Below are 25,944 nucleotides of genomic sequence, written 5' to 3' on the forward strand. Positions count from 1 at the left end.
AACTAATATAATTTACTTTTAACTTTTGTAAGTTATAGAAAAATATATGAGCTTGAATGCCCCACAGTATAGGTTAAGAAAGTTGGTTTTATTAGTTGAGTCTTATAAGAGGTATCTAAGTATTGAATGTATCTAAAACGTTGGATGTATTAGTATAGAGAAGAGTTATTTTATCATAGTTTGGAATTTTTAGTGCATTACTGTACCATGGAAGATTATATTTCAATATATAGAAAAATCTATACTTCACCTTTCTAAAACATATCTTTTATGCCATCATGTAGGCTTTGTTTTTTTCAGATGTGATGACAGGCTTTGGGATTGGAAATGTGTGTGAAAATATTGTTATAAGCCATACTTGTATATTTGGTCATTGTCAGCAGATTAATTTGCATAATATTTGATTTTACAGACCTTGGCCACAGTGGATTGGGAGACAACTATGAGAATACTCACTGGGGACAGCAGCCCACTTTCCGAAGTGAACCCAGTTGCAGCTGGGATAAAGTGATAATAGACAGGACTGACAAGGAAGCGTGGCCTTCCATTACAGGAACTGAGACTGAGTCTGCCTCAGAATGTACTACAGACACTGACTCTGCCTCCAACTGTGGCTCTGAGAATAGTAGCATGGCTACAGGGAGTGCCCAAGGCAACTTCACTGGACATACAAAGAAACCCAATGGCAATAATGGCACCAATGGAGCACTCATCCAAAGCACTTCTAACCAGAGTGCCCTTGGAGCTGGGGGAGCAAATGGTAATGGAAACTCCACCAGAGTATGGGGTGTTGCCACCAATTCTAACTCTGGCTTAGCTCACTGCTCTGCCAGTGGTGGGGATGGAAAGATGGACAACATGATTGGAGATGGTCGAAGTCAGAATTGCTGGGGTGCTTCCAACTCAAATGCTGGCATTAATCTTAACCTTAACCCCAATGCCAATCCAGCTGCCTGGCCTGTACTTGGACATGAGGGAACTGTGGGAGCAGGCAACCCTTCCAGTATTTGCAGTCCAGTCAGTGCCATAGGTCAGAACATGGGCAACCAGAATGGGAACCCAGCAGGCACCTTAGGTGCTTGGGGAAACTTGTTGCCACAAGAGAGCACAGAACCACAAACGTCCACTTCTCAGAATGTGTCTTTCAGCGTACAACCTCAGAACCTTAACACTGATGGACCAAATAACACTAACCCCATGAACTCTTCACCAAACCCTATCAATGCAATGCAGACAAATGGACTGCCAAACTGGGGCATGGCTGTTGGCATGGGGGCCATCATCCCACCCCATTTGCAAAGCCTTCCTGGTGCTAATGGGACATCAGTTTCTCAAGTCAGTGGGGGTGGTGGTGAAGGAATGGGCAATTCAGTGTGGGGAATATCCCCAAATAATCCTGCCACAGGAAACAGCAATTCTGGGTTCAGTCAGGGGAATGGAGACACTGTGAACTCAGCATTAAGTGCTAAGCAAAATGGATCCAGCAATGCTGTGCAAAAGGAAGGGAATGGAACAAGTGCGTGGGATTCTGCCAGTCCTGGAGTCTTAGCATGGGGCAGGGGCAATGGCAACAATAGCGTTGGTAGTATGCATTCTGGTGCTTGGGGACATTCAAACCGCAGCGCTAGCAATGGTATTAATGGTGAATGGAGCAAACCCCCAAACCAGCATTCCAGTAATGACATCAGTGGAAAAGGATCAACAGGGTGGGATAGCTCTAGTGTTACCAACCAGAATCCTGCCATGCAGCAGGGCAATGATCAAATAAACTCTTGGGCCAAAGCTGCAGCAACTGGCAACACAGGTAGTGAAGGAAGTAATGATAGCAATGGAAGTCAAAATGAAGGCGGTACTGGAAGAGAAGGCCCTGGAGAGTGTCGAAGAAGAGACAAGGGAATAATAGACCAAGGACAAGTCCAACTGCCAAGGAATGACCTTGATCCAAGGGTTCTTTCCAACACTGGATGGGGACAGACGCCTGTAAAACAAAACATTGCCTGGGAATTTGAAGAATCTCCAAGGTCTGAACGAAAGAACGACAATGGAACTGAGGCCTGGGGTTGTGCAGCTACTCAGCCTTCAAATGCAGGGGGCAAGAATGATGGGTCCATCATGAACAGTACAAATACCTCTTCAGTATCTGGGTGGGTCAGCTCTCCACCTGCATCTGTTCCAACTAATACAGGTTGGGGAGATAACAATAACAAAGCGCCAAACGGCCCTGGGGGATGGGGAGAGCTAACAAATTCAACTGCTGTCAATAATGCTGCTGCTGCCAAAAGTGGCCACACTTGGAGTGGGACCACAAATCAGGAGGACAAGTCGCCTACTTGGGGGGAACCTCAGAAACCCAAATCTCAAAACTGGGGAGAGGGACAGAAATCAAATCCAGGCTGGACTTCAAGTGGTGGAGATTGGGTTGATTCCTCATCTATCCCTGGACACTTGGGAGATGGGAAAAAGAATGGTTCTGGATGGGATGCTGACAACAGATCAGGGTCTGGTTGGAATGACACTACACGTTCTGGGACCAGTGGATGGGGAAATGGCACAAATAGCAAAGTTAATACAGGTACAAGCTGGGGGGAATCTTTAAAATCTGGTCCCCAACAAAATTGGGCTTCTAAATCCCAGGACAACAATGTGAGTAATTGGGGAGGAGCTGCTTCTGTTAAACAGACTGGATCAGGATGGGTTGGTGGACCACTCCCAGCCAAACAGAAAGATAACAGTGACGCAACTGGGTGGGAAGAGCCCTCTCCACCCTCCATTCGGCGCAAGATGGAGATAGATGATGGTACCTCAGCTTGGGGTGATCCAAATTACAATAACAACAAGACTGTAAATATGTGGGACAGAAACAATTCTGTAATCCAGAGCAGTACCACAGCTACCACCACTACCACCACTATCAACGCAAACATGGCTGAACCTCAGCCACCGCACCAGTCAAGTGCCCAGTCAAACCGGTCCCCTCTGCTTGGCCCAGGTAGGATACATATTTTGATTTTTTTAGCGTGAAGTAATAATATCTGTTAACTTATGTACTCAATCTTAAATATATGTTAATATTTAAGATGAAAATACAAGGTATAAATATGGTTGCCAATATATTGCTTGCATGAAACTGATTTATTTTTCATCCAAAGTGCAAAAATTGAGCAGGTATGAAAGGCTGACAATATACTTCTAACCATAGCTGCTCGAAATAAAATAATAAATTGAGTAAAGCTTAATTTCAGGTAAGTGTGCTGGAATTAGGAAAGCAATGTAATTACATAGATTTAAATGATCAGCAGGATTGTAAAAAAAATTGAAACAATGTCCAACAAAATGAATCTGTGGAACACTGTCATTTAAAAAAAAAAAGCATCACAAATTCCTTGTTCTAAGAAAAAGTAGAAAAGTGCAAAGAAATCATATTGGGTAGAGACACTAGTAACTCCTGTCTTCAGAATACATATAACCAAATAAATGTGTTTAGGGCCATAGATTAACAGTTCAATTTAACTTCATATGACCATAATAGTCCATCAGCACTTCACATAACTGATCCTAAAATACTCTTCATAACTTGTGTTATTTCTCCTCTTTTCTTAGTTCTGTTTTCTCGCATGACTTGTTTCTTGTTTAGTCTTTGATTGTCATTATCAGATACTGCATCTGGTAGTGCAATCAGGTACTACATCTGTGTGGTTTTTTCCCCCCAAGGAAATATTTCTTCAGTTATTGTTAGCCTAAAATCTGCTTAATTATTGGAGTCAACTTTTTTTAACTCATTAGCTTTTATAAGGACATTTTTACATGGTAATATTGGAAAGCACTTGTATTAAATAAACAATAGCAGCAAAAAACATTGATAACATCATAATGAAATGTCTGAAAACTTCCAAATCCTTTCTTCTTCTCTCCAGGTTTTAGCTTTTTAGCCTGCTACAGGAAGAATTCAGCTCATACTTAAAACTCTTTGTTATTTAGTTTTAGTTGAAATGTATTTGTGCCATTTTCTGTGTTTCCTTTGAAGCAGAGGAGATAGCACAAATATTTAAAGCAAACAGTTTCCCATTTCATCCATTCATTATAAATAGGAATTACCCATTTCTCATAAATATGAGGTGCCATATCTCTAGGAATGATCAAATATGTTTTGATTAGATGTGATAGCCACTGTTTCTTCCAATTATTTTTCAGTTTTAAAATATCTATTTACTTACTCAAGTGGAACTGGAGTGTAGGCAGCTGCAGTATTGTACTCTGCTTGGAATAAAAGGATCAAGCATGAGAAGGAGAATTTTCAGTTTGTATTTTTGTAATTGTATGAAATACCTAATAGTTTGGAATAAAATAGAAATGTGTTCATGGAATGTCTGCAGAAAAGTGAATATAAATCATATTAAGTAAGCATTAAATAGTTTAATCAAAGGAATAAGGATCAAGCCAATAAGCTGCATATGTGCTTAAGCAGTTGAGAACAGATTAGGGCAACTGCATACATTTATCCAAATATTCCCTCACCACAAACAATACTTCCAGGCCTGTAAGGGCAGCAGAAGAAACCTTTTCTGCCAATCGCCTAGGCTGATGGATTACAAAGGGTTTTTTTATAATATGTATTTTGCTTATTGCAATCTCCATGAATTGATAAAGATTCACATTTATTGGGTAGCTCAAATAACATATATGCAACACCAGTGTGTAGGGGAAAAAAAGCAAAAATGTGTTTCTGGTAAACACATGGAGAAATAAAATATTTAATCAAGCTAGTATATAAAAGACAGAAGAGGTAAAAGTCAAAGTGGTAAACATTCTTAGATTATCTCCTGTTACGAAAATCACTGGGTGCTGCAGGACAACCCTTTTCCTCAAGGGCAATCCCCTCCCCAAAATTTCATCATAGCTATCCACAGTCATATCTGTAGGCTTCTTTTTATAGCTACATCTGAAGCTGAAGACTCTTTGGTGCTTCATGCACGCAATCTCTGATTTCTCCAAAGATTTGTAAAATCAGACAGCCTTTGATATAGCATCAGCAGCCCTTCATTGTCTGTTCAGCAATCTTGAAGTAATATGTGCCACCATTATGTCAAATTAGGCACTATATTTAGCCTGTCTTGGTCTAAGGCTCAGGAATTCTGGGAGTTGAAGTCCACAAGTCATAAAAGAGCCAAGGTTGCCTACCCCTGGTCTAAGGAAAGACACCTAAAGCGATTATTAAAATACCCTATGAGGGCACTGCTTGCCATCACAACAAAAGCAATTTCGACGAGCAGGAGCAGTACTCTGTCACTTTCCCTAATCCACTGTCTAGTTGTTTAAATGAATGTTCCTCAGATTGTGTAGTTGGTGCTACAAAAGTGCTGAAATTTTGGGGGATCATCAGACTCCAGTTTGTATACTGATGAAATAACATTATGTGACCTTGATTTTATATTAGTCTTACTAAATATATTAATTAATGATTATTGACATGGTGAAGGGACAGGGCTTATGCTTTTCTACAGCACATTTCTGATACTGTGTATCAGGCTGGGTGGATGGTTTTGAAGATCATTTAATATCATTTTGAATGGAGAACTAAAAACTATAGTAATGGAGATGGGATTTAATTATGAGACTCCTTGAAACTTTATTGACATATATTTTATGTCTTTGAATGATGATTGGGTATTTCCTCAAGTTTATTTGAGATAGTATTTTATTGGTTTTTCCTAAAAATTCTGAAATAAAGTAGCATTATTAAATTACAATAGAATAGGATATATTGTGTTAAGAATACCATTACTTTATTTTATATCTAGTAATCCTAGAATACTCCTAGAATATTCAAATAAATATGAACTATATTAATCATATTCAAACAAATATGAACTATATTAATCATTAAGCATTATGTATTCTATTAATTGATTCTATTAATGTTAGGAAACTATCTGTAAGGTTACATTTCTTTTTAGGTTACCATTGTATAAATGCAGTGTTGCTTGTTTTAGTTCATTTGAGAATACATAGCTGATTAAAGAGCTAGTCTCCATTAATCACCTTTTTAAAAACAGTTAAAGCTGTCCTATTATATCATCAAACTGTCAGGTATAGCTTTTTACAGTTAAGTCAACCTGAAGATTGTAAGGAAGTTCAAATAATTGTTATGGAATGGTTCTTATTTGGATCAGCAAGAATGCTTTGCTATATGAATCAGTTTAGTTTGTTAGATTACATTCAAAAATTTTCCAGATAAAATAATTCAGCTTTGATTTATTTTATCTGAATAATTTGTATACGTAATCTTTCCAGTATCTTGTGATTTTCCCTCTTCAATGGTGTTCTGTCATTTTCCATATTGAGCCAATGAAAAAACATGAAAGCCTTTTTTTTTTTGCTTGGTTGTAGTGTTTTATAGCATATATAAATAGTGCAAATATTCATAGCTATTCTTAAAACGTTAGTAGAATTTGGATTCCCCCCACACAGGATTTAAATATCAGCAATACTCAACTTATTATTTAAGATTTTTCATACTAACCATCATTGTGACTTTGCAATTTTTTTGCATTCAGTTTGATCTCTGGAGAACTTTACAAACAATGAGTGTCTTAATGCATGTTATTGTTGTCATATAATTATAACTAATTTGGCATGACATGAACTCCCTTGTTGTGAGCAATAATTTACATAATATGTGGCTCAATACACAATGTATTTAGTGATTATTTATACCTTACAGATTGATTGTTTTTAATAATTATTGAATTTAAAGAGAAGCCTGGGAAACCGATCTTTTTCTTTAACAAATGAATAGATGTTCCAGTATTATTACTGTATTGAGCCTGATTCAGTGGAGAAGCTGAAAGCTTTTAAAATAATACCTATTAGAATTAGAAGATATTTTAATATCTTCCCAGCAGCTGTTCTTAAAGGGGAATATTTTTTTTTAAAAAAAATCCCTTACAAACTAGGCTATGCTGTTTTGGAGAAGAATGCATTCAATCTATAGCTTATAACCTTTCATATTTTTCCTTCTTCTAAAGTGGAAGTTCCACTTTATAGCTCCTTATTTGGCAAAGTAACCTGTGAATTATGATTTATTTTATCAGACTTGTGCTATTTTATTTCCTTGAAGTTTGTCTATTTACATAGTATTTACTACCTCTTTAGTGGCTTCTTTCGTAATATTTAATTGTACTTAATTTCCTGAATGGTAGTGTAATTATGGCAGGATATGATTATATAATAAATCAAGTCCTGTTAGGAGCAACCTCAAATCCATATATAAATATTTGTTCCTTACTTCAGAGCTCCTACTTTATGAAACACTCCTATCTATGTCCATTCTGTTATGATTTTATTCTAAGTTCTTTTCTGCATTTTTCCCATAAACCCCCTTATTCCCTATTGCATTGCTTTTCATTTCTTTCCTCAATTTTTCAAAACCTTTCTACTTCTGTACCAATTTTTTTTTAAAAGGCCACATTATGCAACATAGCCATATGGTTGAAAATAAACAGTCAACCATGTTCTGGGGTTTCTTGTTGTGATTGTTTTAGTATTCCACACCAGTTTTAATGTACAAAGTGCTAGGTAGACCCTATTATCCTTGTGATAAATTTCTAAACTCATTCCTTTATTCTTGGATAAGGACTTGTCCCAATGTTTCTAACTGATGGATAAACAGGGATTTGGGCAAAGGTCTTGAACCCCTTCCACCACCCTAATTTTGGGATGTACACTACTGAAGAGATTTCATTCTGTAGAAATAACTTGCCTTTTTATATATTTGACTACAAGATGTTTGAATTCTCTACCAAAATAGCAATAAAATTAAACATGCTTCCTTAAAAAAAAATAACTGTTATCAGACTGGCTTATTCAAAATAGACAGTTTAAGGGTTAAAAATTATTGTTTCATGATATATGAAACATGGGTTATTGCTATGGGGAAAATAGGAGGAGGAGAGTGTTAGATATGTTGAATTATTTATAAAAATAATAAAATTGATACACAAATAAATACTATATAGAAATAAGTGTGTTAAACTTAATAGTTGTAAAATTTACATCAAATGTGTAAGAGTAGCACATAGCATAGAAAAAACATTTTTATTAAAAATCAGAGAGAAAAAGTGTATTTTAAAAGCCCTTTTAAAAGTTATGGATGAAGCCAGCACTGTTTTTCTCAGGGTGAATTTTAGAGTTTTACTTTGAGTGGATTAGAAAATGTTTGCGATTTCAGTCATCCAAATGAATGAGTAGATGCTTTTGCTTATTATGGAAGCTTAATATTTTTTTTATAACTTAGTTATAAGTTATAAAAGTTACAATTTTTATAACTTAGTAAATTGTGAATATATTTGAATGGGAAAAGATTTAGCAAAGGATTCTTACTGTAATGCAGTGATTTTTGAATCTTCCTTTAAGAAAAGCAAATCTTACCTTAGGTGACTAAACTTTGTCTGAGCTTGTTTCACGTTATCCATAATTTTTCAAATAAAATGATTAAACATGTCATATTAACACTTCATTCTGTGTTTTGCTTTCAACGTGGTTTTTTTTTTAATTTCTGATTTCAGCAGGTTGGGGAGAGATGCCTGCTGTCCATGCAAAGCCTGAAGCTTCATGGGGAGAACCTTCCTCCCCTTCTGCTGCAGTTGATAATGGCACGTCAGCCTGGGGGAAGCCCCCTAGCAGTGGTACAGGGTGGGGAGATAACTCTGCTGAGTCAGCAGGGACATATGGAAGAGTGAGCGCACCAGCTGCTGCCCCAGCACTGTGCAAACCAGGTAAAATGTGTTGCTCATTGATTGGCTTGGCTAAGGTGGAAGAAATAATATTCCTGCTTTTACATTCTTTTTCAGTTTAAATAGGTATTCTTTTATGTTGTGGAAGATGAAAGATGTGTCGGCATTTAGAATTGTTGTTGTTTTTGTTGATTCATCTGTAGGCTCTCCAATTTTATACCACTAAAGTAAAATATGGTGTTGCTATGATTAGAGAAAGCAAGATTTAAAGAGACTAGGAAAGCTTACTTAAATCTTCCTTTTCCCCCCATAGCTTCTAAATCTTCTATGCAAGAAGGCTGGGGCAGTGGTGGAGATGAAGTAAATCTCAGTACAAGTCAGTGGGAAGATGAAGAAGGAGATATGTGGAATAATACTGCTTCACAAGAGAGCAATTCCTCTTGTAGCTCCTGGGGGAATGCCCCTAAGAAAGGACTTCAGAAGGTAGGACTGAAACAGCTGGGTCACAAGTACCAACAATTTAACAGTCAAATGATTCAAGCAATGATACTGCTTTCTTTATTGAATAATTCAGTTATTATTGTTATAGACCAGCATATTTTATTATTCTATAGAAGAGTAATAACCATTATTTCCAGGTTTTTTTTGTTGTATGTTGTTGTATGGGCCTGGTATTCCAAAGCAGATATACTTAACTAATTCTAAGCAGCATATATTCTGTGTAGAACCATAAACTTTTATTAAAATCATATTACAACAATCACATCAATACAAAAGAATTAGACTACTAAACAGTTGCCTATAGTCACATCTCAGCAGACAAGAGTTCCAGAGTGAGGGTGGTACAGCTGAAAAGGTCAGAGACCCATATCTCAATCACACCTTAAGAGAGAAGGCTCTACAGCATGCTCTTTTGACCCCTGCCTTTTTGATGGGCAGATTCTACCTGGAGCAGAAGAACCCCAGGCCAGCAAGGACCCAGGCTATTAGGGGCTTTATAAATAATAGCCGGAATCTTGCCAGATACATTCTGCTTTATATTTTTAATAAGAACATTTGCCATTACTGCAGGTCATATCAGTTATGGGTTTAGTTTGCCCATTTGGATGAATATAAATATTGAAATTATCATTTATCTCTCAAGGAAGCCTCACTGTTATATTACATCTTGATATATGGAGGAGAATTGTTTGTGACTGGCATGGCTCATAAACCTAATAAAATACGAATTATTTAGTTAAACCTATGGGAAGATTATTCCAGAAATATTACTAATTTTAGTATTCTGATTCTTGAATTAACATATATACAAACACAATTTAGGTGTCCACTAAAATCTTGATCTTGTGAAGCAATATAGGACACTGATAGACTTACTAAGATGATTTTGGGGGGGCTTGTAATTTATTTAGTTGTTCATAGATTATGTATGTATTTATATTTATGATATGATTTATCCCCCACCTTAATCAATCAACTCTTATTGGCTTACAGTGAATAAAACAAAATAACAATCTAAGTATAGAATACTACTCTCCCCCCCAAGAAATATCCATAAAACATTATTTTCCTCCCCCATTTCCTCCAATTTCTATTATTTTTGTATTAATTTTGTAATGTTGTTATACTTTAATTTTTATTCTGTAGTTTTGTACATTGCTTCAGAATAACTAAATACATTAAAAAATAAAATAAATTTAAAGCACTAAAATAAAAAGCTCAAAATTTATTGTCAGATGCACAAAATGCAGCATGCCTTGCTTTTGCAAATTTAGTTTTCCACTTTTCCATTTTCTACTTTTCCAATAAGATGTATCTGCCTTCATCTTTAAAGAAACATTTCCTCCATATGTCTAACAGAGGGATTTTAAATGTTGGTTAATTTGAAATTGGGATTAAACTATAATTTACTGCATTTGTTCATTAATTACAGTTTACTAAGACCTCAAAGTTTATATTAATACCTATAAGTTAATTAACAAAAATTGTTAATCTCACGTGATAGGTTGCTCAGATTAATAAAAAAGCATCTCCATAGCAGCAGAAGAGAGGAACCTGGTGGTAGACCCAAAAATCACTGCAGTTTCTATTTACTGCCAGGTTAAAACTATTCCATATTCAAAATATTATACTATAGTAACTATATTCAAACTTGGCCCTAGTGATAATTTAAGGGAAATATAAATATTTAGGCTGCAATCCTGTATCTACTTAGGAGGAAATGAGGCAGGGCTACTATTAGGGTTACAAAAAGCTCAGTATTTTCTTTGCTGCCATCTAATAGTTGTCCAGATTTGCAAGCTACGTAGAACAGTGCTAGAGTAAAGTTCATTAAACACAATAGACTGTTTCTAAGTACATATTTTTAGAATTTGGTTTTCTTACTTCTTTTCATTTCCTAGGGCATGAAGACACCTAGTAAGCAAGATGAGGCCTGGATCATGAATCGTCTGATAAAACAGCTTACAGACATGGGCTTCCCAGTAAGTTGTATTCAAATTGCAACATACTCTAAACATGAAATTGATTCTCTTCTAAGTAATACATAACATGTCATCAAGATCAGATTCTAGGTGAGATGCCAGAAATGTAGCTGATACGTTTTCAAAAAGATACAGAGCAGATCTAGGAGATTAGAGGCAATAGCATGGAGTGGGGGGACAGAAAGGGGATAACTTCAAAAGTTGTGTGTGAAACAGTGTTTTGTCCCCTTTGTCCAAATGAAGCTCTGTTGTACATATTGAAGGACACTGAGCTTGGGTCACAGTGCTGCTTTTGTCATTTTTATGAAAGCAATAAATCTTGTAGATGTCTGGGATTAGAGGCTCTTAATTTTCATTCTGGGAAAATTGGCAGAAAGCTGGTTAAAGGTAAAATTGTTTAACATGTAGAAGATGGTGACTTGTTAAGAATCAGTTTCCTTTTACAAAATTAAATCCTATCAATTTCCAAGGATTGTATTTTACTTTCAAAAGATTTTTAAAAATCAGAGTAAAGACTCCTGAGGATATTTTTTGTTATCAGTTGTAGAATGCCTGAGGAAGTTTTAATGTAAAATAGTAACTTGTTACGAAACAAAAGATTTATTAGTTTTGCAGCTTCTTTTGTATGTCCAGTGTAACATTTTTTTCCCATGACATTCTTCCAGTCTGTCATTTTTAAATCCACTTTCAAAGTAGTCACAATCAAGTCAGATAATCCTTGTCCTCTCAGATATAGATAAAATTAGCTTCTGGTTCCATTGTTCGAAAATATCCTTCAATATGTCCAATGTTAATATATTTTGTTTGGTTTTGTACAGACAGTCCCTGGCTTAAGAACGTCTGACTTATGGACAACCCGTACTTACGAATGAGCTGCCTATTACTAAAACTGGCAGACGCACTACCCTTTCTCAAGCCAACGAACCGCTGAATCTTCACAATATTTTTATAAACTACTGAAGCTGTGCGTTTTTAAAATACAGCCTGTTTTCAACAGTTCTTTAAAACATTGCGCAGCTTCAGCCGTTCATTGGCTTGAGGAAGGTGAATGCCGTCCATCATTTGTAGTAATGGGCAGTCCATTTGTAAGTACGACTTAGATACAAATTCAAGTGAATGAGCGAGTTAGGAATCAAACTCATTCTTAACCCGGGGGCTGCCTGTATTAGCAAATTGAGTAAATTGAAATTAAGTTTAAAAATTTTGCCCAAAGTAATAAGGTATTCTATCCCAAATTTGTGAAAGAGGAAGAAGGGATTGGATGCACTCCTAAAACATCAGATGCACCACTTCAATACCATCAGCATTGACAAAATCGCCATCAATCAGTTGCAAAGGATAGCTTTGCTTGGAACGGCTTACATCCTGTGACAGTACCTTTCACACTATCAAACAACATCTCCCGATCCCAGGTGCTTGGGAAAGACTCTATAGGTAGATAAAAATGCCTACTCTGGTCTATTAAACTTGTATGCTGCCTCAATAATCAAAGAAATTACAATAAAATCAATAAAAGATCAAAGTTGGCAAGAATGATAAAGTGAGCAGTTTCATTCTCCTTTGCCAAAAGCTTGAATGAAAAAAGAAGTGAAGGAGAGATAAATAGAAAAAAATCAAAGCACCAGTGGAATGGATGTATGGAGAAATCTGGTTAAACCCATTGTTCTACAGGTTATTTGAAGTAGATTATGCTAGGGTGTGGTATGCAGCTTGGATTTTTTATTGGTAGTCTAGTATTTATAGTTGCAAGATTTTGCTATTTTTATTGCATATGATCTTTTTGTCTTTTTATGATTAGTATTTTTTATTTTAAAAGCATGCAAGATGCAGATAGAATACCAAGAAACACCACAAGACCTAACTTAAACCAAGCAATCCTTAAAGTTAAAAAGTAAACAAATAAATGAAAAAGGTCTTATATTAAACTTACAGCCACCAAATTACTAAAAATATTATAAAATATTATATAATACTATAGTACAATCAGATGCAAAATATTATTTAAAATATAAAATCTGTGCCAAAGAAGAACATACTGCCTCATCCTTTGGTGGAAAATATTACCTTTTCCAGAACAGATAAGTTGCACATTTCTAAAAACTAACCTAACATCTGGAATAATCTCACTTTCTCAATTTCTCATTATTATTCTTAGACATCCCACATGCACTGTACAGTCATAATTCCTTATAGATAGTCTGATTCTAAAGCTTTGATGAATAATTCAACATCACATTAACTTCTTTAACATTTAAAGGTTTCCCCATAAATCTACTTATGTGCATTAAAATACTATTTTAAGAAAGTATCATATGTTCAATGAACCCTTAAATTTTTTTACATCCTCAACAAGAAATTCTGATGTTTTTGAGTATATTCTTTGGGATGTTCTCATTTATTGTAAATATACTTTTTTATGAATTAGCTTTAATTTCAAATCTGTTGATACCATTTTAATATTTATAAGAATACGAAGCCATTGAAGGGGCATTTTGGCTCTTTCTAGTTCCTTGGTCCATTTTTGAAATATCCCAGTAGTGTCTACTTTAAAAATATTCTTGATTTTTGATAAGGATACTTTATGGATTTAACTTCTGAAAACGCCTCTGTCTCTATTACATATTTCTATACAATTGTTGCAAAACAGTAAAAGTCCTGGCCCAGGTGGTTTTTCAGTGGAATGGTACAATGCATTTGCAAATTTTATGGCCATGTACAATCACAGTTTATTAAAAATGTAATTGTTTAGTAAAATTATATTTATTGATTTATTGGATGTACCTAAGACTGCAGGAAAAGAACCAAGCTCAGAGAGTATAAAAAAACATTCATTTCAACCATGAATTACAAATACTCTCCTCTATAGAATGGACTGTGTTGTACTAGTATCTTTAGGTTAAAAAAAAAAGCCTTTGATTTGGTATAATTACATTTTTAAAACAAACGATGATTAGATACGATTTTCCAAGGAATTTTGTTTATTGGATTGAAGTTCATTATTTGAAGCCCTGCACTAAAGTAATAATAAATCAAATGATTTCAGCCTCCTTTGAGTTCTGACTACCCTCTTTTGCCCTTGCTATTTAATTTGATTGTTGAATCTTTAGCTAATATTGTAAGGCAGTCTTTGGACATTAAAGGTACTATGTTTGCAGGGTGTGCACAAGTAATTTATATGCTGATGTTATTTTGCAGATTTGGAAGAATATTCCATGTTTTTTGCCTAATTTTATAAAGATAGTACAGTATTTCAGAAAGTACTCTGGCTATAAGATTACCTAGGATAAATCTAGCTTACTTCCCTTAGGCTCCAACCTCACACAGTTACATAAAGGGTTGGTTTTGTGATTTCCATATATTAAAGATCCTGGATTTTACATTTCTCAAAATATTTTTAAATATATGTTATGGGAATAAATATTTCAAAATTTTTGTTTAAAAAAATGAATGGGATATAAATAGAGAAGCTAAAATCCCCTTATGTTTGTAGGATAAAATTAATATTATTAAAATTAATATTTTTCACTTTATTTATGTCCTTAGAGGTATCGTAATATGAATACCAAATAAACATTTTCTTCAGATTGACAGGCTACTTAATTTATTTGCAATAGTAGTCCACCAAGGTTTCCATTAGCTAAATTGAAATTACCATTTGAGGATGGTGGCTTTAATTTATCTGATTTGAAAACTGTCATTGAGATTATATTTTATTAGCATTGCAAATTAAAATTTAGTGAAATATCATCCTCTATGGGTTATGTTGGAATGTTATTATTTATTCCTCTTGCAGTTATGACAAGTTCTTAAAACAACATGTATGAAAAAGTACAGTTGTTCCCAGACTATGAGAAATTTTGGGCCATATTGGGACATAGATTACTTTTTGATAATGACACTTATGAATATTTAACTCTTTGGAAAATTTCTACTTTAAAAATGGATGGTAAAACATTATTGGAAAGTATGGGTAAAATCCAAGATAATGACTTTAAATCATTAATTGTGTAATTATCATATCAAGGATTTTTCCCAATTCCAAGTTGAATTTTTCTAGTTCACAACAGTTTTCAATTTAAGCATTTTTGATAGTTCAGAATGGATCAGATGCTCTGGCCATTTCAGAGGTATGTGAGATTCTTTCTATTACATGGAATTCATGACAGAAGTTATGAGATATGATTGCCAAAGAAACAACTGGCAATCATACTGCTTATTTCCAGTTTATAGGCAATTATTTCCTATTTGTAGGCAGGCTCTGAAACTGAAAGAGGACTGGGGGACTTATATTTTCCATAGTAAATTTGAAAGCTGGCACCATGGCTATTTCCTATTCTAAATGGTGGTTGAACCTAAAATTGATATTTTAAGTTTGCCAAGTTTTTTACTCATTTCTACCTAATCATTTCTTGATCTGCAGATCTTGGCAGGTGATCAGTTGTATGTATTTCTTTGCTATGAAAAGCTTTGTTTGCTGTTTCAACATATTAACTTGCTGCTTGACCACAAGGCACACTCCTTCCCCCACTTTAGTTGCAAACTTCTGAATATTAACTGTTAAAATATCAATTATTATGACCCATTAACATAAGAAGGAGAGTATACCTGAGGTGCTTGTAAAATGTTCTTATATGTAGTTATAAACTCTGTTTTGTGCAGTTAGCAACAAACACATTTTCTTATTTTTGCAGAGAGAGCCAGCAGAAGAGGCCTTAAAGAGTAACAGTATGAATCTAGATCAGGCCATGAGTAAGTATTTTTTGTAAATGATCTAGATATGAGTGAGGATTATTTTGTTTCAGTGAAATAAGCTGCATTATTTTAAAACCATTTTCTGTAAGAATTGAGTAGGCTATAAATCTATACTAATTTAAAATAATACTAAGAAAAGTGTAGTGAAAGCAGTATGAACGTAATTTCATCTTGACTTGGATAAAGATTCCTAATTTTCTTGTGACATTTTCATATTCGCTTTACCATTTACAGGTGCTCTGCTGGAAAAGAAGGTGGAAATGGACAAGCGTGGAATGGGAGTAGCTGACTACAATGGAATGGTCAACAAACCCCTTGGCTGCCGCCCACCACCGATCTCCAAAGAGTCTTCCATGGACCGCCCCACCTTCCTTGACAAGGTAGGGGCAGCATTCTGGAGTTTAAAAATAATATTAATAATAATAGAAGATGAGTTTGATTAATCTCACTCTCTAAACTTTTTAACTTGCTGTAGTAAGAATACAGGAATCAACAGAATGCCTTAATCAAGAAGGGCTTGCATGATTCAGCAACTTAAAACAATCAAATGACTTCTTCTTTTCTTTTCTATAATTTAAAACCTAATCTTTTTTAGAGTAGGGAAATAGTCTTTTGGATTTATCTTTCATTTATTTATTTGTCAAATTTGTGTAGCCACTTATCTCACAAAATGTGTACAATAGTTGAACTACAAGAAATATGAAAACAAGAAATATAAAAAATATAAAATCCAGATTAAAAATAAATATTATAAAAAATATACAGATGCTCAGCAAAGGAAGAATAATCACCTAGCCTATCTGAGCATAGCTACAGTTCCCTGGGAACCCCAGACCTGATTATATAACCAGGTCTTGGGACATTTCCAGAATGTCAAAAGAGATGGAGTTAACCTAACTTCAAGGGGAAGAATGCTCCATAAAGAAGCCACCATGATAGAGATGGCATGTCACCTGGGACCCACCATTATGTAGGTTGCTAGCTGATGGTATCCAGAGTATGCCCCCTTTTCCAGATCTAATCAGCAGGCTGATGTGATTGGGAAGAGATGATCCCTCAAATATCCCAGTCCTATGCCAGGAAAGATTTTAAAGGTTAAAACCAGCACTTTGAATTGGACCCAGAAGCAAACTGGCAACCAGTGCACGCAGCCACAGAAGTATAACGTGCTGTTAAAGATGTAGATAACTATTCACACCACTGCATTCTGTATCAGCTGAAGCTTCCAGATACTTTTCAAGGGTAGAGTGCATGCAGTAGTTCAGTCTGGAAATGATAAGGGCATGAATGATTGTGAGCAAGGCCTGCCAATCTGGGAACAGGCACTACTGAAACATAAGACAAAGCTGTGTAAAGGCATGTCTTTGTAGCCATGGCTGTTACCTGCTCATCTAGCAGAAGTCACAAGTCTAGGAAGATTGCGAATATAGTCTAACTGAGGCAGTGCAACCCCATGCAGCTTTAAAGATAGTATAGTCCTGGAATCAGTGGGCCCCAAAATCCAAAGCAACTGAAGGGTTCAGCTGAAGCCTGTGCCCCATCCAGATCCTCACAGCCTCCGAACACCAGGGTAATATGCTCATAGCATTGCTTAATTTTGGCTGGGATAGAGATCTGTAACTGGGTATCAACAGCAAACTGAGGATACCCCATGGCAAAGGATAAACTCACCCAGCAGCTTCATGTAGATGTTCAAGAGGAGAGGAGAAAGCGCTGAATGCTATGGCACCCCACATAGAGGCTGAGGGCGAGACCTTTTCTTCCCCAGTTATCACCAACCGGAGTCAACCCTGAAGGAAGGAGGCACATCAAAAATCTATCTCTGATCATAGTAATGTTCATTGTTTCAGAAGGACCAAAATCTAAGAGCAGCTATTCCTTAAAAAGAGGAAGAAAATGTTTTAATCTTAGGAAGCTATAATTAAGGCATAAAAATAATATAAAAAAATCATAAACTCTTTCTGAATTTAAAATAGGATTTAACTGTTGTGGTTGCAAAAGACATTATTTTTTTCCATGGAATTACTATATAAATATGTTATGTGAACAATCTTTTTACTATAAATTATGCATATAGTCATATTTTCTGACTACTAAGTTAAGGGAACTTTTGCCTTTTTTCCATTCGGGGTTGTATGTGTGTGTGTTCCCTAGCTTGCTTTATACAAATTATTTTGATACTAGTTGGCCTTTGAGTCCTTTTAATAGTATAGATTTTTAATAGGCATGTAGTCAATAGGTTCATAAATCATATTATTGAATTAAATTTCTCCAGTATGTGACCTAATCGGAATTTCACATTGCTCTTATCAAAAGTTGATAAAAACAAAGTAAAAGACATCAAATGTGCTAAATTCTAATTCTTTCAAGAGTTTTGGGTACCTTTCAAATTAGCTTTTATAAATTTTGCTGCCATTATTTACATTGGCACTTATCAATGAGATTACGTTTAAAGCCATATGTTAACTTCTTAACAACATTCCATGTTATGTTGGATGTAAGCATTAGTTTTACAAAGTAGAACACCCGTGATTAGCAGAAACATAGGATACCGAATACTGTTCTTATTTGAGATTCAAGAAAGGGAAGAAATCTTTGAACCTGTTGCTGTCATGCAAGCTGCAATTTGTGGAGCATGATGGATACCCTTGCAGAATGTTAAGCGTGCTGAGCTGAAAGACCTTGAACATATGACTAGAAAATGTCAGGGTCTTCCCTTAGGGCTTTCCAGCATTAAATAAACATCAATTTTGGTTGATAATAAAGAAACATTGAGGCTTCTGGGGAACAGAGTGGAGGGGAGAACCTCTATCGGGATTTATTTAGAATGTCAGAGATCTTTTATATTTAATTGGCATTGAACATTGTTTTCCCTGCTTCAGGAACATAGAGCATTCCCTGATAATCTGAGTGAATAGTGAGAAGATAATCCAGGTTAACTGTAAAATAATTATTTTTAGGAAGTTAATGAAACGCATGTATTCTTGAAACTCCTTTGTTTGCAAAGTACAGAGCAAGTTTAACACTTCTTTTCTATCATGCTTCAGGTTTTAAGTTGGATGGTATTCCCCTGCTTAATAGGATATTCAGACATCAAAAAATTAGAATATGTAGAACGCATTGTAGAGTTCATTATAATAATTCACCATGAAGTGGTGGCATGAATGGCCACATGAAGATGCATATATGCATAGGTCCTTGTGGTCATACCCTACACCTGGAATTCAAACAGAATCCAGGAGAAGACCCTGAGCTGGAAACCAGCTTTGTCTGGGCAAGCGTGATACCATCCAGACTCAAAGATAGGCTGTTACTCAGCTCAATAGCTTGGTGGATTGTAGATAGTATTTAGCATTCATTTATGTTTAATGGCAGTAAAATTCCCGTTTTATTACCTTTCTCCGCCCCGCCCCCCAATAAACACTTCCCCATGGGAAGATTTCTTATAGTTAGTTTCAAAATCTTCATAATTTTTTTTTTAATTTTAAACAATCTAGAGGAAATATTCTTGTATTTCAAGCCCATTTGGCCCCTTAATCCATTTAGAACTTTCCAAAATCAACATTCCAGTCACCCTTTTGCTTCGTGCTTCTGGGAGTAGTGTGTGTGATCGCAGTTGTTTCTTCCTATCCAAAGGAAGAAACAACTGCGATCACACACACTACTCCCAGAAGCACGAAGCTGAAGACACCAGCCTGAAGATGACGAATGTGAGTTCGTCGAAACGTCGCCAAGACACTTCTAATTCTACGCGGGAGAAAACCCGAATAACTAAAGACCTACACATATATATATGAGAATTAATTACGCTAAAAATCCGACTCTTGGGAATCATAGTAAACGAATAAAACCGAGCACCAAGAGAAGTAAAGTATAAAAGGAGGAGCAGGACTCAGGAGCAGCTGGGTCCGATGACGCGTAGCAGAAGCCGGATGCAAGCAATTGACACACACACTTTATAAGGGTTTCTCCCAGACTGCTGTTTTAACGCCCTGNTGTGTGTGTGTGTGTGTGTGTGTGTGTGTGTGTGTGTAGAAGGAAACTCACCCGGTGTAATGAAACTTGGCCTTCTAAGGATCTTACCATCCAAAAGCCATTAACAAGCAATTTCCTAAGGTGGTTAGGAAAGGAAGTATGCGAATCCAATGTCCATTTGAAGGCATTGAACTATGGCTTAGGCATAATGACTTGCCTCAGCTCCCAGAGCTCTATAATGTGCAGAGCCTGCTTTGTGGCATGCAAAGACCTTTGCGCCACACTGCTAGGCTGGGGCTGGACTGGGGCTGGGGCTAGGCTGCACGCTGTATTGAAGCTCAGGGGCTCTTACAAACCCAGAGCTGTATCACACCAAGAAGCCCCAGCTGCCCAGCCCAGTCCTAGCCTCAGTCGCCCTTGCCACCCTGCATTCCAAGGCCCCTGCCACTCTGCCCTCTGTTGCCCCAGCTGACCTTCACCATCTTCCTGCTCCCACTTGCTGACAAGGTATGCATGGCCTGGCCCTTCAAGAAGCAGCTGCTAACCACATGAGGCCATCTTCCCCAGGTCTCGTGAGGAAACCTCTGAGCATAACCTGAAGAAAAGATTTGTGTAGCCAGTAGCTGTCTTGTGAAGGGCCAGGCTGGACATGCTTATCAGATGCGGGAACAGGAAAACAATGGGAGTCAGCTAGCATAGCAGGGGCCGCAAAGTACTGGGGCCCAAAGGAACATAGATGGTGTGGTGATAGGTGGGCGTTGGGAGTTAAACACCCTTATGGTCATTAGTGTGGGAAGGCTGCCAAGCACCTGGATTTGGGGGGCTCATATGTTCCTTTATTCAGCCCTACCATAATCTTAAACAGTTATTGAACAAATGGTCATAGTCAAAGACTACCTGTACATATCAGAAGGAAAGGAGAGAGCACTCGTATTCAACATTTGCTCTTATTCACCTATTTATTATTATTGCTGAATACTTCCAAAGTCCTTTCTATCATTCTTCTTGAATATGGTTCCTCTAATTTTGAGGCAGATCATAGCTTAACACTTAAACCAGACCAGTAAACTATGATGTGTACTATCTCTACAAACCAAAGTGGAAACCAATTGCTGGTTTTAACTTTAAACTGTACAAGTAGTTCCTATAAAAAAGAATTTTTATAGCTCCGTGTTGAACTGTGGAGTCCTTGATGTGCACTGAGCTTGGTTGTTTGCTTATTGCATGATTAGGTAACATAAGATAAGATAACCTTTATTGTCATTTTTTACTGTGGACACAATGACCATCATCATCAATGCTAGTCGTTGTGGGGTTTGTTACCTGTTTATATACAGTAGCTTGTCCTGCTGTTGTTGATGTGGGTGTGGCTTTCTCTTCACTAGTCCTTTGATTAGGGTACTGTTGTTTGCTTGATTGTTATCTGGTATTGATCCCTGCTTATCTGGATATTGGTTGCTGAAGAAAATGTGTTTTCGTCTTTTTGTTTCCTTCTTAGCTTTTTAGTTTCTTTTTTGAATGATGTGTAAGTGTAGTTTATCGCTGTGTGTCTCTTGATGACTGATTTGTTTGAATGTCAAGCTTCCAGGAATTCCCTGGAATTTAGCTTGGTCTGGGATGCTTACAGTTTCCCTATTGAAACTATGGTTAAATCTGTCTATGGGTTGTGAGATTAAGGAATTTTCATAGTGTCTTCTGACTGCTAATTGGTTTTATGGACACGCCCTACTAGTCTTCTGCCTGTTTGTCCTACATAATGGTTGTTATAGTCTTTATATTGTGTTGTTGGAGATGACTTCTGATTTTTACTTTTTCTCCCCTCCACCCTGTCTGGAGGACAAAGAAACCTCCAAAGTAAGTAGGCAGTTGATGAGATTTTATTGGTTGTTCCTCGAAGGATCAGAATTATTATGTGTATCACTGAAACTGAAATAAAAGTATCTTTTGCTTCAGCTTCTTAAGAAATCTGTCATTGTTAGAAACATAATTATATCCTGGTTTTTGTTGAGACAAGCCTGCTGTGTAGATAGTTACCTAGAGAATTATGCACCATTATTAAGCCTAAATATTTATGTTCAGTCCTTTTACCTGAACAGTGAGATCTATATAATAGTGTTTATGCTCTGCAATTGACAATTTATCCAGGAAATCCTATATAGTATTTAAATTAAGGCATCCTACTTTGAGATGAATTGTCATAGCAACCTCCTTGTCTTCTTTCCCATTTCTTAAACTACTGATTTAAAAAAAAAGAACTTTTACTGTTTTACAATGCTTTCAGTGCTGCGCTAATATGTTCATTTTAAAGTCTTACTCATTCACACAATGAACAGGAAATTGTATAGAGTGTCAGTAGAATGTATTTTCCTAACAGCTTTTTTGCAGGTTAGAATTTACATAAACTATAGATGATTATGCATATTGCCAGAAGCTAAATAAGAGATCACTAAAATTTTGGTAGTCTGAAGTTTTCCTTAATGTCACAAAGTGACTATGTTCCAAAATAGTAATGCTGCAAAAATGCAGTGTTAGTTTTCTTCAGAAGTACTGTATGTCTTTGGGATAGCTTTAAAAAAATTAATAGAAAAGAAAGTAACTTGATATGAAAGTAGAAATTAAAAATAGAAATAGTAATTTGTTTTGCGGGGGGGGGGTATGCAGTTGTTGCAAATGAGGCACATAATATTTGCAATGTAATTCCTGTCTTAAAAGTGCTTCAGCAAGAGTTTGTTGCTTTTCATATTTGAGAATGATTATATATTTACAATTATGTATTTAAAAATTTCAAAGCAAAAAGTAAAGACAAACAGTATCTTAATTCTGTTTCTCTTTTTCTTCTTCCTTCCACTCCATACTTTTCATTATGTATTCCTCATGCCTTTTTAAACAATATTTTGATCTTTTATTCATCCATGTTCCACTTATTTCCATGGGAAACTGTTTTGTGCACTGTCTGTACCTGGACACTGCACACAGCTCACCCTTTCTTTTTTCAATCAGGATGGCGGCCTAGTGGAAGAGCCCACTACTTCACCATTTTTGCCTTCACCAAGCCTGAAGCTCCCCCTTTCAAACAGTGCACTCCCTAATCAGACCCTGGGTGGGATTGCCTCAGGGCTGGGCATGCAAAACTTGAATTCTTCTAGACAGGTAAGGTACCTTTTCAGTGACAACTGTGTGAAAGTCGGTTGGTGTCTTAGTAAAAGGAATATGGTTTTTTTTTTCCTATTTCAATATCCTTTTTTCAAATGTAAGTAGCAAATTTGTCTAAGTCAAACGTAATTTGGCATCTAGACCTATGAGGTTATTACTATAGGAGATAAACAGAGGTCTTTTAGCTGAATATTATGCCTTTGCCTTTCTGCTGCTGCTTCTCTCCACAACTCCTCAACCACTGCTTCTATTTCTTTTCTTCCCTGCTGCTTTTCCACCGCATATCTGGATAGTGCTATTCTTTTCTGTTGTCTTGCATGACAACAGAAATCACACTTCTCCCAACTTGTAATCCTTCTTTTCTTCTTTTCTCCTCCTCAGACAATTATCGTTTACTGTGTTAAGGTTATTCTGTCCCCAAGGCAGCTTTCTTGACTACAGTATTTGGTTACTAGTTGGGGTTAAACCAGTTTCTATTTTTAGTTCATCCAGTCAGTAGAGTTGGCGGTGCTGCCAATCCTGAGTGGGAAATCAGTTCTCAGCACCAGAGAAATTGAATATTTCCATTCACGCTATTGTTTATGGGGTCTTCAGCTTTGTTAGGCAAGTGAGCACATTTAGAATTTTGAGAATGTATTATAAGTCCTTTCAGAAACCTTAAATATATTTTCAGTTCTTGAGAAACATATATTTTGTCAATTACATATACTTCTTTGCAAAACAAAATACCACTTTCTCAGAATGCAAACTGTTGACTTTAAACAGTCACACATACGTGAGCACATGTGAACACACATATTCTGTCTTCCCCTTTCACTTTTCATTGCACCACTTCCACACCTACAGGATGATCTCTGTGAAGTCCATGCCCTTCTACTGCCTACTTTTTTCCTGCATATCTACCAATTACTTTTTATTTTTTTAAGAATGTCCCAGTAGCTGATGTTTTGCTCTGCAGCATGCCTCTTTCTTATTTACTTATTTGCTTTTTTTCAGTTTGATAAATATTTTAAGATTATTGGGGGGGGGGGCGCGGAAGCAAACTCCCTAGCATTATGCTCAGTAAGGTTCTGCAGGTACTATGATGCCTGTAGGCACTACATTGGGATCCCCTTGCTTACTGCATTATGCCAATTCGCATACTGATTCTTGTCCATTTAATACTTGCTGATGTGTTAAATTGAGTCAGCCAAAAACTGCATAGTGAGCTGATATCTAGAGCAGGGTTAGACAATCTTTGAACCTTCCATGTAGTTTAGTTGCAACTCGGTAAACCATCATGTAAGGCATCAAGTTGCCTTGGTGCTCGAAGATGATTGTAGTGATAAAGTTATAAGTTTTTTATTTTCATATACACTGTCCTGGACGGAATTATTTCCAGGCGCAATTAAAAGTAAGAGTTCTGCTCATTTAAAAACCCTAAAAGTATGAGAAAGGCTTCCTAAGAAAAGGAAGCATGTTAAGGACTTGTGTTTTTATTGTTGTTTACTGACTTCCTACTCAAGATGTTATGGGTGAGTACCCACAAGTATACAAGTAAAGGCAATTTACACAACATTGAAATAGTACAAAATAAGACTGAAATGTAACATAGAAAGAAAACAAGCAAAACCAACAGTTTAAAAAACAAGCAGCAGATCTGAAAGCAGCAGATCACTTAAGAAGTTTGCAATTTCCGTTAATATTACATATTTCTTTCCTTCTCTAACTTAGGTATCTTTTGCTAATCTTAAATCTGAGACAGTTAAGAAAAAATATGTACAAGGAAGATGCCTCAGAGCCTATTCAGCTTAACTTTCTGTGTGGTCCAAGTAACTGACTCTTTTGCACAGATTTAAGATTAGCAAGGAAGGAATTAGCCATCCACTTTAAAATACCTTGAAAAGAAAGAAAGAACCTGAAAATCTGAATCATCATTACCAGGGTGGCGAATAGAGTCTTCTCTATTGTAGTACCAGGTTTTTGGAATAGTCTTCTAGAGAACACTTAGTTGATTCTGTCCACAGTAGCTTATACGGAGGCTATGAAGACTTTCTTTCTTTTTACGAGTCCTTTTATACTGTTGTGTTACAATGTGCAATGTAGCACTGACTTCTTATTCCATTTGATTTCTCTGCATTGTATTTTGTAGATTTACCTTTTGACTTTGTTAAACATTTTGTATTCTGAAAGAAGGGCAAGATAGTAATCTTTAGATAAGAAGAATCATAAGAGGAATCATTCTGAAACATTTTCACAATAGACTCATAAAATCATTGTCATCATAGTAAGAAATGATTTTGAAACCTTTGCTACTTTGAGAGGGGAAAAAAGAAATGTGGTACCTTCGTACCATTTCCACACATTCATCAAAATTGTTGTACTAAAACTAAAAACAAACAAAAATACTTAGAAGGAAATCACTCTATTGTCTATCTGTCTAAATCTATAAGGACTAGAATGTGGGAAACATTGACTTCTCTATTTATTTTACTTGTATTGCTTCATTTTACAAAAGAGGAACAAAAGAAAAATAAAAAAGAACAAAACTCACAATTATCAACACAAATGCAAAAAAAAGAAACAACAAAGCCATGTTATTTTATATATAAAAAGCAGTTTTTAAACACATAATTAAACCTTGAGTAGACAGTAATTTTGATTGGTCGTTCCATTATGTTGATCGAGAGATTGTTTAAAGTACACATATATTAGTGATCCAAGATTGTAAACACGGGGTGGGTGATGTCTTTCCTTCATTGAAAAGAAAATTTTCTTTTTAGAAAACATAAAGTCATTTAAAAACATCCTCTTCAGAGTATAGTAAATATGACAGAATCTTTTTTTGTGATTAAAATAATAAAAAAACA

At 36.0% G+C, this 25,944-nt stretch overlaps 1 protein-coding gene across 1 annotated transcript in view; it reads left to right on the forward strand.

Moving 5' to 3' along the window:
* Positions 1-412: 412 nt before the first annotated feature.
* TNRC6C (trinucleotide repeat containing adaptor 6C) overlaps positions 413-25,944 on the forward strand; it is a 49,660-nt gene continuing 24,128 nt past the window's right edge. The window contains exons 1-7 of the mRNA XM_029285011.1: positions 413-2,989; positions 8,565-8,774; positions 9,046-9,215; positions 11,135-11,215; positions 15,907-15,964; positions 16,202-16,347; positions 22,943-23,092. Coding sequence (XP_029140844.1) covers positions 631-2,989; positions 8,565-8,774; positions 9,046-9,215; positions 11,135-11,215; positions 15,907-15,964; positions 16,202-16,347; positions 22,943-23,092 — 3,174 coding nt within the window. The 5' untranslated portion in view covers positions 413-630. The remainder of the gene's footprint in view (positions 2,990-8,564; positions 8,775-9,045; positions 9,216-11,134; positions 11,216-15,906; positions 15,965-16,201; positions 16,348-22,942; positions 23,093-25,944) is intronic.

The sequence above is a fragment of the Protobothrops mucrosquamatus genome, unplaced genomic scaffold (assembly GCF_001527695.2).
Source record: "Protobothrops mucrosquamatus isolate PMUCROS unplaced genomic scaffold, P.Mucros_1.0 scaffold1183, whole genome shotgun sequence".
Classification (NCBI taxonomy): Eukaryota; Metazoa; Chordata; class Lepidosauria; order Squamata; family Viperidae; genus Protobothrops; species Protobothrops mucrosquamatus.